The sequence below is a fragment of the Mizuhopecten yessoensis genome, unplaced genomic scaffold (assembly GCF_002113885.1).
Source record: "Mizuhopecten yessoensis strain PY_sf001 unplaced genomic scaffold, ASM211388v2 scaffold716343, whole genome shotgun sequence".
Lineage (NCBI taxonomy): Eukaryota > Metazoa > Mollusca > Bivalvia > Pectinida > Pectinidae > Mizuhopecten > Mizuhopecten yessoensis.
In genome coordinates this window covers 621,119-640,561 of record NW_018480069.1, presented here as the reverse complement: position 1 = coordinate 640,561, position 19,443 = coordinate 621,119, and the positions used below count along the sequence as shown (strand labels likewise).

Here is a 19,443-nt window from a genome sequence, read left to right as displayed (position 1 = left end):
TTAACAATACCATTGTTTTCATCATATATATCCAGTGAAGTTTCTAGCGAGTCCCTATCATAGAGTTCATCGTATGGTGAGTCCAGAAGAGAATGTATGTGTCCTAAATTTGGAGGCGAGCACTGTATTTCAGAGAATGTGAGATGACGACACGATAGACAGCTTTATGGAGCGGTATCATTATAGAAGTCGATAAGATGGTTGTCTATTTGTTCGCAGTGATAGTAGTACCATCTGTTACATACGTCACATTGTATATCCTCTGTATACCTCTAATGCTACACGTTGTTTGCTGCAGTGTGTGCATACCTCTTAAATTATTCATGTCTGGTCTACATTGGAATGACTCCATTATGTCTGGAATGATGTCTTCTTGGAAGAGGGCCGTGTTTCTACCATTGCTTAAGAGTGAGCATTGGAAATTGTTGAAAGCTCTTTACCAAATGCATCGTTCTTGGAAGTTGTACACACAGCATTTTTCTGAAGTAGTTTGGATACCAATTAAGATGATACAAATCAATTTTGAGTTCTCTAGCTAGAATAGGAGAAAAAGGCGAAAGCTAGATGGTCCTTTGAAACTGGTGAAATTTGCTCTTTGTTACTAGTTAAAATGGGCAAAGGTACTAACTGTGTCGTTCTGGGAAGTTGTACACACGGAGCATTTTTATGAAGTTGTTTGTATACCAATTATACAAAACAATTTCGAGTTGTCTAGAGAAGCTACACGGTCCTTCTTTGTTCTAAAAAAATCAAATTTCAACGCAATATTCCCAAGGCATTCATCAACCGATTCCTGCACAAATGGTCTCAAATTGGAAAATGGTCAAAATTGAGATTTTGTTTAAATTCTATGTTCCTGGTCCTGGCTCGGGGTGAATTCCTATTTCAATCCTAATCAAACTCGGTGTGAATACTCTCTATGGCACCCCCTGTACGTGCAACATTCAAACGCTGGGCACCGGCCTTTGTTTTACATTATTTTCTTTTTTAATTTTGAATAACAAATATCACCCCAGAAAAGTAAAGTTAGAAAGTTATTCGGTATTTGAAAAACGAATAACTGTCCAACTTTACCTTGCCAAAAATATTACCTGGATGCACAACTTGAGGTGGTAGTTATCGTATGTATCTGGAAAGTTTCGTTGAAATCGATCCATAACTTTAGAAGGAGTTGTCCGGACAAAAAGCTTCAGGACTTTTTCAACAAAGGGTCATAACACTTTAAAACAAAGAGTACCGCGGGGCGGAACAATATACGCCCGCCCGTCGAATGTCATATAATGTTATATTTTCTTACATTGAAATAAGCATGAAATACTGCATCATTCTAAGAGTGGTTAGCTGACATGCTATAAATAATGTAGGAGAAAATCTCCGGACGAAAAAAAATCAAATACTGAAATGAACAAAGGGCAATAACTTTTGCAAAAATCGTCGAATCAAAATTCTTTTAAGGGAGACACAACTTCATATCATGATTATAATGTATACAAAGTTTCAAAGAGATCTGTTGAAAAATGTAGGAGAAGATTGCCGGACAAAAATCAAATAACAAATGAACAAAGGGCAATAACTGTTGGAAAAAATGTCAAATCAAACTTCTTTTAAGGGAGACACAACTTCATATCATGATTATGATGTATACCAAGTTTCAAAGAGATTGGTCAAAAAATGTTGGAGGAGATTGCCGGTCAAACAAAAGTTTACGCCGGCCGGCCAACCCCATACCATAATTTGACGGGTGTATAAAAAAAATAATACCTGGATACACAACTTCGGATACCTAGAAAGTTTCGTTGAAATTTGTCCCTTATTTTAGAAGGAGTTGTCCAGACAAAAAATTTCTACGGACAGACAGACATGCTGATTCCAGTATACCCCACTACCTTCGATGCGGGGGTTTAATAAAGAATAATAAGAAAGATACATATGTCTTCATTCAAATTTTAATAACAACATCGACGATATCAGCGAGACAATTTATACCCACATTCATTACCATCTCCATTACCCACTATAGAGCATTGGCTTGGCAGTTATACAAACGATTATAACATCGCACCGATGTACTGAACTTTTACTTACGTCCGTCAATAGGTTAAGGTAGACTGACAGTCTTCCTTTGATCAACAGTGTAACACACATGTAGGTGGCACATATCAATTTGGAAATGAGCTCATACGAAAATGTTAATTGACCGAACAACATCATGTTGAATGCTAATCAAAATAAGCAAAACAATCTGCTATTTTTTTTTTATCTTGAACGCACTCCGAATTATAATAAATGTTTATCATAATTTGCACAATGACTGGCAATAGCAGCAATCAAATTAAACATGCAATAAAACTGACTGATATCTGATAAGATTTTGAACGGTTTAGGATATGCTGCCAAATATAACACAGGATGATGATATTTAAAATATCATAAAGCTAATCGAAATAAGGTCTGTGATAGGTACGGTATGATGTGAAAACACTCAAGTATCGAGCACACGGGTTAGAACACTCAATAACATTCATTACGGTTAGGTTTCACGATTTATATAAATAAATATTAGTATGTCAAAACTGGTTAATTAGAAGTGATACAAGACCAAATAAAAAAAAGAAAGAAAAAAAAGAAAAAAAACCTCATTATCAATGTACCACATACGGAACACCTCATGGTGTCTCAGTCAGATACAGGAGTGTATGCAGGACATCCACAATTTGATACATTTATGCTTATAAGCAAAACGTTTAATTGTAGACGCTGGAATTTCATACGTGAACGTCACCCCTTGACGACGACTTTACAAATCTCTTGAACATAGAAATTTAAGAGGCGAATAAGGTAGGAACAGATTACTTAAGTTGTTTATTGGCCAACATTATGCATCTACCCAGGAAATCTTAATACTTGCAACATGTCAAATTGCATCCTCGATACCCCAGGGGTTACGCTCACTTTCGCTCTCTGCACCCCTGGAATATATGTCATAGTAAAATTGAAGGCAACGATCGAGGCTAGCTATTTAATTGGTCTCGGTTAAAAAAACCCATGACCAATCGCTATGCGACCGACAAATTCTTTCGATGTACATCAAAGGATCAAACTAGTCTAATTGTTTCATCAACAAGGTGGCGCGTGCTGAGCCTTCAATTTTGCTATGACATATATATATTCCAGGGGTGCAGAGAGCGTATATGAGCATAACCCCTTGATGATCGAGTCAAATTACGGAATAGTAAATCAAAGATTTATATATGCAAAAAGTTGAGACTGTTATCTTTTACTAACAAAAGGAAACTTAACAATTGGGCTTTTTTAATTGTCACCTTTGTCGTAGAGTTTGCTAGAACCTGACTATTATTATCATCATGTAGGTTAATGCCAAGACACGGAGCGAAGACAAATTTGGTACAGGTATCTTTCAACGGACTTTACATTTTCCGTTGGGGACTACTTCTATTCAATATCTTTGAAAATAAAATTAAAAGATTTGGTAAACATCTTAACTTCTATCTTTTAAAGCTTTGTATAATTTCAGCTTCGGTATATTGGTTAGACATAATGAACAGTTAGTCCCAAACAAAAAAATAAAGTCTGTTAAAATAGTCCTTGACCAACTTCACAAATACTATATGTCCACCAACATAATGATCATTCAAATTATTTCATTTAAAATGTTATCAACATCAGTCTAATGACATCGTTTCATGATCATGTTAAATTCCTTTTCAGTTAAAACAATCCATTTGTGGCTCTATGGTGACACTTATAACCAATTATAATTATAATCTTGGGGTCATCTGGTCTCATGTCAGTGTCTTACCGTGAGTCTGTTTATGTCTATGAATTGGAAGCTTTATTTCTGAAGTACGTGTGATAACACATTTCCAGGTAAAAACTCGATATTGGGTGTTGACATATCATCATCACGCACGTGTTCTATTGTTTACCAGATGGTACATTAATTTGCACTACGATATACTGAAATACCCGATACGCAATACGGCAATGACGACACGGTGTACATGCACATTTCGATCGAGTTAATTGAGTCCTAGCTGTACCTTTTCCAGAAGTACGTCACGAAAGTGGACACTGATGACGATGTGTGGAGCCACCTTAAATAGGAACACTACATACAAAGGTTTCATGACCTCTGTACATCTCCTTTTTATGGGTTTATCATAATGTATGTTATGCTGACAGGGGATTTGTACATTTATGTTTAAATTGTGTGATTTATTTCGAGTAAGCATGAGGACAACAACATTCTACCGGGTAGTTTCTATCATATAATATGTCAATCTTAATACAATTTTTATCACACACACTAAATCTCAAAAGTTTCAGTCTAAAGTTTTGGGACTAGACTAGTCACAAGTTTAGGTAAACTAATAGACATACAGCCCCATCACATAATCTACTACTGCCAGTGCATAAAAACATACAATAATAATAATCAAATTACACCAGACATTCATTAATAAATAAAACATCAACATCACATAATATACTACTGCCGGTGCATAAAAACATACAATAATAATAATCAAATTACACCAGACATTCATTAATAAATAAAACATCAACAAACATATATTGTAAATCTTGTACACAATAATTGAATTTATATTATAATTGAACAAAAACATAGAGGAATGTCAATCAGTCAACATAATGTTTGTTTACTACACAAAGTGCAAAATACAGTTTTATTATTTGGGTGCTTTGGATATAATTTCTTTCACACATGATATATATATTTATATGGAAATCTAAGAACTACTATACTTTGAAACTAGAAAAATCATCATTACTCATTGTAGTTATTTTAAAGCAGAGCAGATGAGTGGCAACCAAACATAAAGAACAGTTCACTAATTACATTGTGTCAAGTAAGATACTGTTACTTTGTTGAACATGACATTTACCATTACATCATGTCATCATGTTTGATATTGAAGCATTTAATTTGAAATATTATAGATGGGACATGGATTATGAATTTGGTAGAACATCTTGCCCAATCAAATACCATGACGAAGTGTGTATATTGTTTGAGCTCTCTTTTAAAATACCCCAAAATGTCCGGAGGACAATGTATGATATAGTCCGTATTTGGTAGGATATATTCCATATTTTAAAGTAAAGCACTGAATAGTTATCACATTACCTTATATTTACATGACAAAAGTCAATTAATATGACGATGTTATACACTTTACACAAAAAAAAAATCTAATTAATGAAAATTACAATAAATGTGATTCAAAATAATGATCGTCACAAGACTGAACAAAACATTTGTTAACTTCAAATAGTTCTTGAAAACAGCCCTGAGATTTTTTGGTTTTTTAGCCTTGAACAACAACATTGAGTTTATTGTTCAGGTCACCTAGGGTAAATAATCAGCATGTTTACATAAAAAGCCAGCAGATTTATTTGTTGTATGTATGACCTTAATGAAATTTATCGAAATTTAATCGAATAAAAAAATAAAATTTCGTTAAGGGCTATTCCAGAAATTAACACACAGGAGGCACTCTGATAAATAATGGGTGGTGGGGGTAACTGGAAATAGTGAATTCTTAGAGAGCTGTCCGTTACAAATGAATATTGTATTCATGTAAAAGCCCTAAGTATATTTTCCCAAAAAAAAGTTGAAAAAAATATGGTTAAAAAGAATATATAACCTCAACCATTTTAGTACACAACTATTGCTAACCAATATCATTAATCATAATCTTATCTGAAACACATAGAAAAGCAACATCTTTTAGGTTTTAAAAATGTTTTCAACTTCATCATTATATAAATTGTCACCAATCAATCAACAGTATTACAGTATAGTTGACTTGTTCTTAAAAAGGGAAGAAACAGCACAAATATAACAAACAAGAGGCCCAGAGGGCCTGTATCGCTCACCTGAATATGTTTAAAATAATTGGTATGAAGTAAAGATATAGCACTCCATGGTAGGTGCTGTAAGTACATATGAAATTTCAGAAAGATCCATTCAGTACTCGAGATAAAGCGAGAACAAACTTCAAACAGAGCCCCAGCCCTATGACCCTAGGGGGGTCATACCCACCAATTATACAAAATTGAGAACCCTTGGTCCAAGGATGCTCCAGACTAAATATGGAAAAAATCCCTTAATCTCGATGGTCGAAGAAGGATATACAAAATTGATCCGAGTCCCCTTGGCCCAAGGATTCTCCAGACTAAATTAGGATAAAATCCCTAAATCCCTATGGTAAAAGAAGGATTTTAAAGGTTTTATCTCTATTTCCCCTATTGGGCCCCGCCTCTCTGCCTCCAGGGGGGTTAGACACACCGTTTATACAAAATTGGTTCCCCTTCACCCAATGATGCTTCATACCAAATTTGGACAAAATCCTGTCATTCGTACAGAAGAAGGTATTTGAAGAATTTGCTATGTTTCCCCTATTAGGCCCCTCCCTTCTGTCCCCAGGTGGGCCACACTTGCTGTTTATACGAAATTGAGTTCCTTTTGTCCAAGGATGCTCCAGACTAAATTAGGATAAAATCCCTCAATGCATATGGTAGAAGAAGGATTATAATGGTTTTACTTCTATTTCCCCTATTGGGCCCCGCCCCTCAGGTCATAAGGAGGCCACACCCACCGTTTATACAAAATTGGTTCCCCTTTACCCAAGGATGCTTCAGACCAAATATGGTAAAAAAAAAAATCATTCCTACAGAAGGAGAAGGATATTAAAGAATTTGCTATATTTTCCCTATTGGGCCCCGCCCCTCAGCCCCCAGGGGGGCCAGACCCACCGTTTATATAAAATTGGTTCCCCTTTACCCAAGGATGCTCTACACTAAATATGGAACCAATCCTTTCATTCCGACAGAAGAAGAAGGATTTTAAAGAATAATTTGCTATGTTTCCCCTATTGGGTCCCTCCTCTAAGGCCCTGGCGGGCCAGACCCATGGTTTATACAAAATTGGTTCCCCTTCACCCAAGGATGCTTCAGACCAAATATGGAACAAATCCTTGCATTCCTACAGTAGAAGAAGCATTTTCAAGGTTTAACCTCTATTTCCCCTATTGGCCCCGCCCCCCAGCCCCCAGGGGGGCCACACCCACCATATATATACAAAATTGAGCCCCCTTGGCCCAAGGATGCTCCAGACTAAATTAGGATAAAATCCTTTAATCCCTACGGTAGAAGAAGGATTTTAAAGGTTTTACCTCTATTTCCCCTATTGGGCCCCACCCCTTACCCCAGGGGGGCACACCCACCATTTATACAAAATTGAGTCCCCTTGGCCTAAGGATATTCTAGACCAAATTTAGTCAAAATCTACTCGGCCGTTCAGGACTAGTAGCGTTTTAAAGGAAAAGTTGACGGACGGACGACGGACGCTACAGGTGAGCTAAAAATTCTACAGTGACTGGCATGGTGTACATGTACATTTTATCACAGAAAGCTCACATAAAAATATGTAACAGACATGTCAAACCACAATCAAAACATATCCTACAAACTGGACTGGGACTATTGATAGTAAACCTAACGCGTATAGCTCTGACAGGCGGTAGAGCATTGATCTAACATTCAGAGGTGTTCTGTCCTGTGGTACAGTGCCCAGGATATAAATGCATCAAACAATATTATATGGGTTGGTAGGGTGGGGCGGTGAATAACTCAAGGAGGCTGAGGTTTGATTCCCCTGAGGTTAAAAGGTTTGGGGTCACCTGTCTGACTACCTGGGTTTTCTCCGGGTACTCCGGTTTCGTCCCACATTAATACCCCCGGCACACTAACATTCGGGTAACCATGAGTGATGAATAAAAGTCGAAATAATTTGTTTCATAATTGTTTTAAAACAAATAAAGTTTCTATTTTAAACATGTCACAATCTAACTTTTATATACACAGCTACTGGTACACTTCACAAACATTTCAATCATTGTCACATGGCACTCCCTATATATACTGTACCAATCTTTGATTTCATAAACTTTCAACATTCAAATTATGAGATCTGTTATGAACAACATTTGTTTAAACAAAAAAAACCAACTTTTATAGATATAGTTAACAACCTCATAACAGTTGTTAACATTAACAAGTTACAATTGTATCCATGTTTTAACATTAACTAGTGTAGTTTAGATATTCTGAGCAGGTGCTTGTTCGCTTGACCGCTATATCAGCTAAAAACAACCTTCACTGACTTGATAGAATCTAGATATATGAAGGTTATCCAGTAAGTAAAAAAACGTAAATATGATTTTGTTTAATTCTATTTAATCAACATAATGCTATTTCCAAGCATCTAATTTATTTGGCAACCTCAATATTGATCTTGAAATGAAACTGTGAAAAAGAATCCTTGGAAAAACTTTTGTAATTAAATACTAACAATGTACGATATGAGCTATGATGTGTTACTAAATGGCAAATTTTGAGTCTAAAAGACACTCATTCTGGAGCAATACCATGTTTACCGATTACAATCGATTTATATTACATATCAAGAGCAAAAACACACATAAAATTATCTATAAAACTAACAAGAGAAAAAACAACGAAAATAAAACATAAAGGAAAATAAATATAAAGTTGTTCAATGCATGGCTAGGCTTCTGCTGATATGTCGTTGATTTCCGTAACTTCGTGGTATATCTGTCTACCACCCTTCACAGATTTGTCCTGTTTTTGCCCCAAGTGGTTTCTCTATCATCCCTCTGTGCTTCTGATGTCGCAGTGCTTACAACTGTATGACATCACTTGTTACATTCATGTGACATCATATTACAACCGGCTTGTTGGCATAGAAAGCATTCTTTCCTGCCAAAAAATTCTTCTTCCACGGTGGGAAAAATAATAACTCCCCGGCCACTTTATGAGGAGAAACAAAAAATCTTACCTGAGGGTTTAGTTAAATATCAACTGCAGTCACTCTTGATTCAAACTCTCGTGATTATAGCTGTTCGTCTGGGATTTTTTTTCTCATCCTGTGTCTAGTAATGCTAATAATCACCTCTATATATAAATACAGTACGCTCTTCCTAAACTGAACTCTAGTCTTATCCAAATTTTGGTTCAGACACTGATAATGTAAATAAGTAAACGCACTCTTTTTAAACAAAATGATGAGGTAATGGGTATCCGGTTTACATAAAATCTACTGTGTTAATTCAACTATGGAATTCAAAAGAGTATTTAAAGAAAATGCTACAAGTATTAAGAATAAGACAGGAATATGTCTGTACAGTATTATCTTGACTTCTTGACAACATTTTGGAATGTCAGAAAAATAAACTAAATCTACAGGTTTAACATTGTAACATATTCTCTGTTTGTGTATCCTGTGGTCTAACAAAATCATACTTTAGAATGCACTTATATTCTTTTAAAACTAGAAATGGAATATTCTTATGCATTAAATATCCATTTAAATAACCAGATTTTAATCTTTGCAAAAGGTCGCTGAAGAGGGTGACCAGAACGAAAGGGGGTGCTTACATGTGTTTTTGACAGAAAAAAGCAGGGAGGGTTATTTGATAATCACAGTGATTATATGGTACTGTTGTAATTGCTTTGTTCAAACTTTCTTTTTAAGAGTTATCACAGCAATCTCTTTTGATGTGAATGTGCGCATTGGGATACCCCAGAAGTTGGTGCCTTGGGATACATAGATGTGGCTGTGTTGTCCGTGGGGATAAAGTCCTACGTAGTACGGGTTTGTGAGGTATGCTCCGATCACCAGCGGGAACATCTGACCTCCATGGGTGTGACCTAAAATAAATGGTGACATTCAGCTCAATGTAAAAATCATTCTCCATATAATACATGTCACAACAAGTGATGCATGAGATTTCATCTGTTTTAATGTCATGATTATCTTACATTTAATTTCAATGTTTATTTACTCATTTTTGTCTATTTGCCTCAAGGAAAATCATCCATTTAGTGATACATGTATGCATTTTTAATCCCCTGGGCATGTCTTTTTTTAAAAACTATTTAAACCCAACTTGAACAAGGCTAAGTATTGTTAGCAATATGCAGTCCCCTTCATCTTCACAAACTTTGGGTGTCTATCATCCCTTCAGGTACTCACATACAAAATCGGGCAATTCAAGAATTGTGGGTTATAGATTATAGAAGATATATGCCGAGGGCAAAGTGACACGCAGTAAGGGCCAGACCTAGATATATATATGATGGGGTAAGGCATCAGTTTTACGAAATGGGAAAATCAGTCATCCCATGAGGTACCGGTGTACACAATGTGACTATGTAGGTGACAAAGTGTTTGAATTATTCTCCAGGTAAAGTGAAACACAACTACGTAATGGTCTTTTGTTACATTTTTAGAAATATCATATGCTTTTTCACACAACATACGGTACCGTGTTGAAAGTTTTTTCCCCTTGAAAACAGTAAATTTACAACCTTTTACCGAAATTTAATCCACTTTTTAAAATATTTATTGTTGTCACGATCGCATGTAAATATTATATATTATATCATGTATTGTGGTGTTATTGTTTATGTTTACTATTGTATGTGTAACAGGTGGGTGCTTAGCTCAGGTAAGTACACTAGAGAACGGAAGTGCACATGCCGGGGGTGAGGATTCGTCACACAGGTAACATACGCGAGACGTATACATGTGGTAATGGCGATGTGCTAAACATTACCTGTGTCAGACATATTCCATGGATTCAGGCACAGAATAAAGACTGTGGGGAGTAACTAATATAATACTCTTACTTCACTAATTTGTATCTTGGAGTGTCTCTGATCCCCGTAAATGCATTTCTAGTGTATATGTACCTTGACGTGCAGTCCACTCATGCGTAGCGATAGGGCAAGTGTAGTACAGGTGTATATTGATTGTTTACATCATGCTAATATGTTTGTATTTCGATGTTTATATTGATATAGTTATATCAGAATGTAATGTATCATGCATATTGTTTATAATAGTCTGATACGATACGTACAATGAGTGTAATTGTCCATATAAATGTCATTCTGACCAGTCAGTATTGTCCATGTAAAAAAGTATGGCAGCCTTGAGTCGCCATATTTGAATTGAATATTTGATCGTGTTTGATGATATAAATGGACCGACACGTTGTAGAACTGTTAATATAGATGAATATTTTGTAGAATATATATATATATAATATGTGTCAGGGCTATTTATTGCATTAGGCTAATTTTCAGGTAGGATGTTATTGTAGAACGTTGTATGAAGAGAAGATGGGAAAATATATTGTATCTATTTTATCTATTTTATTTTTTAAAGCATTCCATGACGGATTGATATTCCTGCGCCGACCAGGACCCTGTCTGTAACGACGACTTGGGCATCAGGACCAATCTTGAGATTAGGTCAGTCACAGGAGGGTGTTTGTTGACGATACGGAAGGGTCATGGTGCCAGAAAGGAGAATCATTGTGTCGACCGACAGGAGCGACCAACTCCGAGTGGTGACTAGCGGACTAGTTAAGTGACATGGTGTATCCGGACAACACCGCTAGTAAAGTATAGTTACCTGTGGGTAATATACAGAAACACTTTGTCTGTTTACAGACTTCATATCAGACGTAGCTTCTCTGGACGTGAACTGTATGTGCTGCGGTACAGTATTGTTTCAGGTGATCTGTGCTGCGGTACAGTATTGTTTCAGGTGATCTGTGCTGCGGTACAGTATTGTTTCAGGTGATCTGTGCTGCGGTACAGTATTGTTGTGGTGATCTGTGCTGCGGTACAGTATTGTTGTGGTGATCTGTGCTGCGGTACAGTATTGTTGTGGTGATCTGTGCTGCGGTACAGTATTGTTTTGGGTGATCTGTGCTGCGGTACAGTATTGTTGTGGTGATCTGTTCGTGTAGAACAGATGGTGTGCTGTCGACCAGACGTTGACCTATGGAACATTGTTTTTGGGACACTTGAGCAGACTGTGGTCCTGATGAACTGTAATATTCTGATTAGAGGATGCATGGGTTGAGAGTGAGTGTGATAGTGAGTAATAGTGAATTTGTATTTAATAAATTGTATGTATTTTCATGATCTTTCTTTGTGTTGCTCTTTATATCAAAATACCTTAAACCGACGCTTGTCCGGCGTTACAATTGTTCTCCGACATATTTGTTTAATTTTTACAACAAAAAATATTACCACCAACGCAGACACTTAGAACAAAAGAATTTTATGCATAATGAAATAAATCCATGTGGAACCAAATTATTGGGGGAAAAAGGGTTTAGCTTGTTTGGTGCGATTACACAAACCTGATAGAATAAGGTCAATCCTGTGCTCAGAAGCAAAGGCCATTTCAGCTGCCTTGGGCTGGTGGGCCAGTAGCAGTCTGGGTTGGTCGGCACTACACCCTTTTATGGCCTTGTCCAGGTTGAAGCCGTGGTCCTTGTAACTTTAAACAAATGATCAAGTGTGTTATCTTCATAAAGCATATAGTTGATCACACAATACATTAAAAGTGCAATTACCTTCATAACACATATAGATTTGTTCAAAATGGTTATATCCAGTCCCAATTCCTTTTAAATAAATTTGAGCTAAAATAATCATAAAAACTTGAAATATACATTAAATGTACCTGGTAAACTCATTTTCAAGTAAATTTTTCGTCTAGAAAGCGGACATGTAAGAAAAGTTATTGTAATCAAAGAATATGTAATTGTTTTTCCTATTTTGCATGAAATGAAACATGCCAAACAATAGGTTATGTCTTCCTTGAAATATAAATGGGTTGTCAAATTAAACTTACTGTATCCGTGAAGCCTCTAGATCATCTGTTCCCACAAGGCAGATTTGTTGAGAGGGTGGGGCATGTTTTGGTAGGTTTACATTGCTATTGTGGAGCACAGTCACACCTATAGATTCCAGGTACACAAACCAGTCATCTACAGCACTTGCATAGTACTCGTGATTTCCTGAAACAGATACACATTTCTGTACAGTAACTAAAACCATATACAAAAGCCAAATCAGAAATCAAAGTGTAAACATATAGTTACTGATGTATGACAGCATTCATAGTCGCCTGTACCGGCATTAACATCTTCCTTCCATTATAAAGCTCCTTCAAGCCAAAAAAAGGACTTATGTTTCCGCTATCATCTACAGAAAAAATAAAAACTTTAGGGTAGGCACAAAAATGTAGGGTAGGTAGGGCTGGCAGTAACACAATTGGCCTCACAATTGCTGCTTCAAATTACCTTTTAGTTTTGAAGATAATTTGATGGAAACTAGTCGACTTCTAGTTGTCCAGACAAGATTGTGTCTACAGAGACGCAAGCTGATATTCACTTTCAACTAGTTTTCTTCATAATTTGTGACAAACTTTAATTGTGGATCTGTGTCTCGTCTTTCACTTTTGTTTGTTAATTTTCAGGGAATGAGGTAAATTGTTTGGTATACCTGTCACAAAGAAGGTACCATACTTGGACCTTATGTTCTTGATTGGATCTGCTGCCTTTCTGAGGTCATCTAGTCCTCCGTCTACCAGGTCCCCCACGATTACCACCAAATCTGCAAGCACAATATACCAGTAAAGTGATGATGTATGATAACTCATTGATTTATACATATAACATACAATGTACACATCCGTAGTCAGACTCAAACTAAGTCAAATTCATTGTTCAGTTAAAAAAGGAATATAATTATAAACAAGAGGCCCAGAGGGCCTGAATCGCTCAGCTGGATATCTAAGCAATCATGGCAAAATATTCTCCAAATGAGATCAAAGGGAATATGCCAGACCCCAATGCCAATTCTTGTAGTATGTCTGTATCAGATTTTTAATGCCCAGCAATTTAATGTATGGTTATCGGGTGGGGATCTCAACTGTTTCCAAGCTGTGACTCAGAAACTAGATCCCTAGGGTTGTAGCCAGACCCCAGGATCAATTCTAATATCATGACTGCATTCTTCTCTTTTTGTCCAGCATTTGTATTTATAGTCTTGGGGTGGGGATCTCAACCGTTTCAAAGTTATGACCCAGGGGTTAAGTCTGCAAGAGTGGGGTAGACCCTGGGGTCAATTCTAATATCATGACTGCATTCGTCTCTTTATGCCCAACAATTGTATAGACAGTTTTGGGGTGGGGATCTTATCATATGTGCATGCTTCTCTTTATACTCTAAAATTGTATATATGCATGGTTATACTGTGGGGATCTCAACCATTTCCAAGTAAAACAGTTTTTTTGGCCCCACCCNCTTCCAGTCAAATATGGTTGATATCCAGTGCATAATTCTACAGAAGAAGTCGTTAAAAGCAATATAGCCAAATTGCCCCCTTTTGGCCCTGCCCCTCAGCCCCCTGGGGGGTCAGCCCAACCATTTGTACAATTTTGAATCTCTGCTACCTAGGGATGCTTCCAGTCAAATATGAGTGATATCCATCTCTTAGTTCAAGAAAAGAAGACGCTTAAATCAATATAGTCCAATTGCCCCCGCCACTCAGGCCCCTGGGGGGCCAGGCCCAATATGGAACAAATCCTTTCATTTCTACAGAAGAAGAAGGATTTTAAAGGATTTGCTATATTTCCCCTATTGGGCCCCACCCTTCAGGCCCCTCAGGGGCCAGACCCCCGGTTTATACGAAATTGGTTCCCCTTTACCCAAGGATGCTTCAGACTAAATATGGAACAAATCCTTTCATTCCTACAGAAGAAAAAGGATTTTAAAGAACTTGCTATGTGTTCCCTATTGGGCCCCGCCCATCAGGCCCCTTGGGGGTCAGACCCACGGTTTATACAAAATTGGTTCCCCTTCACCCAAGGATGCTTCAGACTAAATATGGAACAAATCCTTTCATTTCTACAGAAGAAGGATTTTTTTTTTTGTTATTTTTCCCCTATTAGGCCTGCCCCTCAGCCCCCAGGGGGGCAAGACCCACTGTTTATAAAAAAGTGGTTCCCCTTCACCCAAGGATGCTTCAGACTAAATATGGAACAAATCCTTTCATCCCTACAGAGTAATAAGGATTTTAAATAATTTGCTATATATTCCCCTATTGGGCCCACCCCTCAGCCCCCAGGGGGGGGGGGCAGACGCACCATTTATACAAAAAAAAAATCTCCTTCCCCAAGGATGCTTCTGACAAAATTTGGTCAAAATCTGTTCAGTCGTTCATGACAAGTAGCAATTTTTAGGAAAAGTTGATGGACGGACGACGGACACTGCGGTATGGCATAATTTATATAAGCTCACCATGGTCCTTCAGAGCAGGTGAGCTAAAAAGGGGTATATTTTATCCACTACATTATTAATAAAGATAGATTTTATACAGCTTTGAAAACAATTGTGATTTTTTTACATTCGTGCTAAGTTATCAGAGTCTGAAAAATGTTATGTGTGTTCTGAAGAACCGCCAAGCTTTCGATTCAGAAAAAAATATCATACTACCTAGTATACCCATAAAACACAAGTTAATACTAAGACGTAAAAAAAAGGAGCCCATGAAATATATACCATATTAATAAAAAATGAAGTTAAACCCACCGCCCAAAATAAATGGAATCAAAATTTCAATATTGATGAAGATACATGGAAAAATATAAACAAATATCCTTTCAATACCTGTACCAGTTCCAAACTACAATGGTTACAATTCAGAATAAATCATAGAATTCTAACCAAACATTTTTTTTATTTCAAATTGGTAAATTAGATAATAATATGTGCACTTTTTGTAAAACTCATCCAGAAACAATAACACATTTATTATGGGATTGTGAAAGAGTATCTAATTTGATCGAAAATATAAGAATTACTATTATTGCTAAAAATCTTGGTCTTCAATTTAATAAACAAGAATTTATCTTTGGCAACCAAATTAATAAATATGCAAAGTTCAAGTTGGATAACTTGATATTACGCACGATAAAACAATACATATATAAATCAAAATGCCTAGAAATAGAACTCAATCTGAATGGTCTAAAAAATCATATCAAATTCGAATTAAAAGCTCACAAAATTCTAATACCTAAAAGTAACATTAAAAATAAAATACAGATTAACACACAAATTCATCACTGGTTGCAAATTTAAAAATTAAAAGATACTAAATTTAACATCTTTCTGTCCTAGGTTTCCCTTGTCCTTCTGTCCTAGGTTTCCCCTGTCCTTCTGTCCTAGGTTTCCCCTGTCCTTCTGTCCTAGGTTTCCCCTGTCCTTGCTTTATCCCACATGTCGTGTCCTTTGTCTTTTGTGTGCATTTGATTTTTGTCTGTATACCTAATGTCACGAATACCATTTATTTATTAATCATTTATTTATACATTAATTTGTGTGGGTGTGTAACTGTTAGTGTATGTGTGTGTTTGTGTGTGTATTCTTTTTTGTCTCTGTATATAGGTACATGCTTGATAAGTATTTATTCATAGTGAATTAAAAAACAAAGTGTTAGCAACAACTCTTACCAGGTAAGCTTTAGGGGCTTTAACAACAATGATATTATAAAAGGATATCTACATGTATAATATAAACAAGACCCATCTTAAAGATTTCTGGATCCGGAGTCCCCTACATTTTTTTGGGGACTCAATATGATAAGCAGGGTGTGTATATATATGTAGTAACGATTTCCTAGAGCCTCTGATAAGGGTTGTACCTGCATGGACTACATACAAGTATAATTACTAGCTAGTCCAGTTGTCAAAATATTGTGATTGAACCAAAGAAAAATTCACCATGAGTCAGTAATAAGTGACTAGAGAGTATCCTACCCTTCTGCAAGATGCTCCCATCCATAGATCAGGAAAGAGCTCTTCTCGAGTGTTCCTGAGTACAACCAAACTTATGGCAGCATGTTACGAGGGTTATTTACAGTTCACATGCTCCTACCTGGGTACCAATGTAACTGGGGTCACTTTCCAACCCTACCTACCTGGGTACCAATGTAACTGAGGTCACTTTCCTACCCTACCTTCCTGGGTACCAATGTAACTGAGGTCACTTTCCTACCCTACCTGCCTGGGTACCAATGTAACTGAGGTCACTTTCCTACCCTACCTGCCTGGGTACCAATGTAACTGAGGTCACTTTCCAACCCTAGCTGGGTACCAATGAAACTGGGGTCACTTTCCAACCCTACCTGGGTACCAATGTAACTGTGGTCACTTTCCAACCCTACCTGGGTACCATTGTAACTGAGGTCACTTTCCAACCCTACCTGGGTACCAATGTAACTGTGGTCACTTTCCAACCCTACCTGGGTACCATTGTAACTGAGGTCACTTTCCAACCCTACCTGGGTAGCAATGTAACTGAGGTCCCTTTCCAACCCTACCTGGGTACCAGTGTTACTGGGGTCACTTTCCAACCCTACCTGGGGACCAATGTAACTGAGGTCACTTTCCAACCCTACCTGGGTACCAATGTAACTGAGGTCCCTTTCCAACCCTACCTGGGTACCAATGTTACTGGGGTCACTTTCCAACCCTACCTGGGTACCAATGTAACTGAGGTCCCTTTCCAACCCTACCTGGGTACCAATGTAACTGGTGTCACTTTCCAACCCTACCTGGGTACCAATGTAACTGAGGTCACTTTCCAACCCTACCTACCTGGGTACCAATGTAACTGAGGTCACTTTCCAACCCTACCTGGGTGAAAACACTATATATAATGTGTATTGTACATGTATATTAAAAGTTAAGAACCAAGTTTCCCCAAAATCTTTTGGCGATATTCAACAGAAATGGTCAGAAGATTCCGATACTATACATTTATCTGATGTATCGTGATCAGGTGCTCAACTTATATTCTTGGACAAGAAATTGAATGAAAAAAGCAAAATCTGCTCTATCTTTCTCCACAAATTTTTACTTTAGCAAGACTAGTATTTCTGTCTATAGTTTTTTTTTTAAATTCTCATTTGGGCTTTAACACCTGTATAATGTATTGTAGGGTGTTGGGTTTTTTTGCCTTCAATCCTGTTTTAGGATGAAAGTTTTTCTAGCCCATTTAGTAATGGCATGGGTGGCTTATATTTAATTATAGTCACATTTAATTTTGTTCTTGGTTTTTCTTGTAATTAGACTTTAACATGTATACTTTTTCTTCTTCCAAATCTTTGAGTGGGCATCCCAAGGATATGATTCAACATTCGGAGCGTGTGCTGGTTGGCAGTTAAAAACCTCTTGGGCAGTATACAATTAAATCTCTGGAGTACAAACTTATCCAGAGAAGGCCTTGTGACCTGCTGGAAGGCTGTCCAGCTTGGTCTTAAAGGCCGCCAGGGTTGGGGCAGTCGCCATCTCAGGTGGGAGGCTATTCTACTGCTGTGTTGTTCTGGGGAAGAAGGATTTTTTGTAACATTCCTTATTTGCCTGTGATGCACGCAGCTTATGAGATCCTCTTGTTCTTGTGTTGCCTCTTGAGGTCTATTTATCAGCCGGGATATCCAGGTCGTTCTGGATCTTGTACATCATGGTCAGTCGAGCTTTGGATTGTCGTAGCTTCAGACTTTCCCATCCGAGTTTTTGAATGATGTTGGTGACTGTGCCTGGTGTATATGTGTGACAAACCTGGCTGCCGTCTCTGTGTCTTCTCAATGGTTTAATCAGGATTGTTGTTGCTGGGTCCCATACTGTTGAAGCATACCCTCAAGTTGGTCGCACAATGGTTTGATAGGCAGCTTCCTTGACAGGCTTCTTACAATTCCGTAAGTTCCTCTTGATGATTTGATGTTGTTGAAATGGTCATTCCACCGTAGGTCTTCACTCACAGTCACTGCGAGGTACTTGCTCTTCTCCTCCCTCTCAAGAATGTGGCCATGAAGAGAATAGTTGGTGATTATAGGGTGCCGTTTGTTGCTGATATGGAGGACAGTACACTCTTCCGGGTGGAACGACATCTGCCACATGTGCTCCCGTCTTTCCAAGGCTGTCAAGTCTTCCTGCTACGCACACACATCCTCTCTACTCTTAATGTGCCGAAACAAGATGGAATCATCAGCAAAGAGACGAACGTTTGAAGTGATACATTCAGGCATGACATTTATTTAGGCTAAAACAGTAATGATATCTTTTACATTCTTTATCTTGTATTTCATTTACTCTATCTATTTACTTTTTATACATAATGTACATCCGTGTCCCCTTGTGTGAGTAATGTGTTTTACCCATGTTGTCCTGTCCACGTGAGTTAATATTAAATTGAATAAATGTTATATATTTGTGTGTGCATGTACGTGTGAATGTGTATTTATGATTTGTATTTGCCATTTGTAGACATTCGTACATCAGGGTATATACCCGTAATAAACAACCGAATTGAACCCAAAAGACCGTGTTGAGTGGTATTTAATGGCCGTCGCATTGGAAACGGCTACATATATATTTAAAATTATATTTATGAATTAAAAAGTACCTATAATATTAGGGGAAAACAAAAAAGATTGAGGGGGGGG

The 19,443-nt window shown here is 37.3% G+C and overlaps 1 protein-coding gene across 1 annotated transcript in view; it reads right to left on the bottom strand.

Moving 5' to 3' along the window:
* Positions 1-7,413: 7,413 nt before the first annotated feature.
* Positions 7,414-19,443, bottom strand: part of LOC110443373 (transmembrane protein with metallophosphoesterase domain-like) — a 12,946-nt gene continuing 916 nt past the window's right edge. The window contains exons 2-5 of the mRNA XM_021487552.1: positions 13,438-13,548; positions 12,785-12,950; positions 12,288-12,427; positions 7,414-9,777 (exon numbers count right to left, since the gene is read on the bottom strand). Of these exons, the coding sequence (XP_021343227.1) occupies positions 9,584-9,777; positions 12,288-12,427; positions 12,785-12,950; positions 13,438-13,548 (611 nt within the window). The 3' untranslated portion in view covers positions 7,414-9,583. The remainder of the gene's footprint in view (positions 9,778-12,287; positions 12,428-12,784; positions 12,951-13,437; positions 13,549-19,443) is intronic.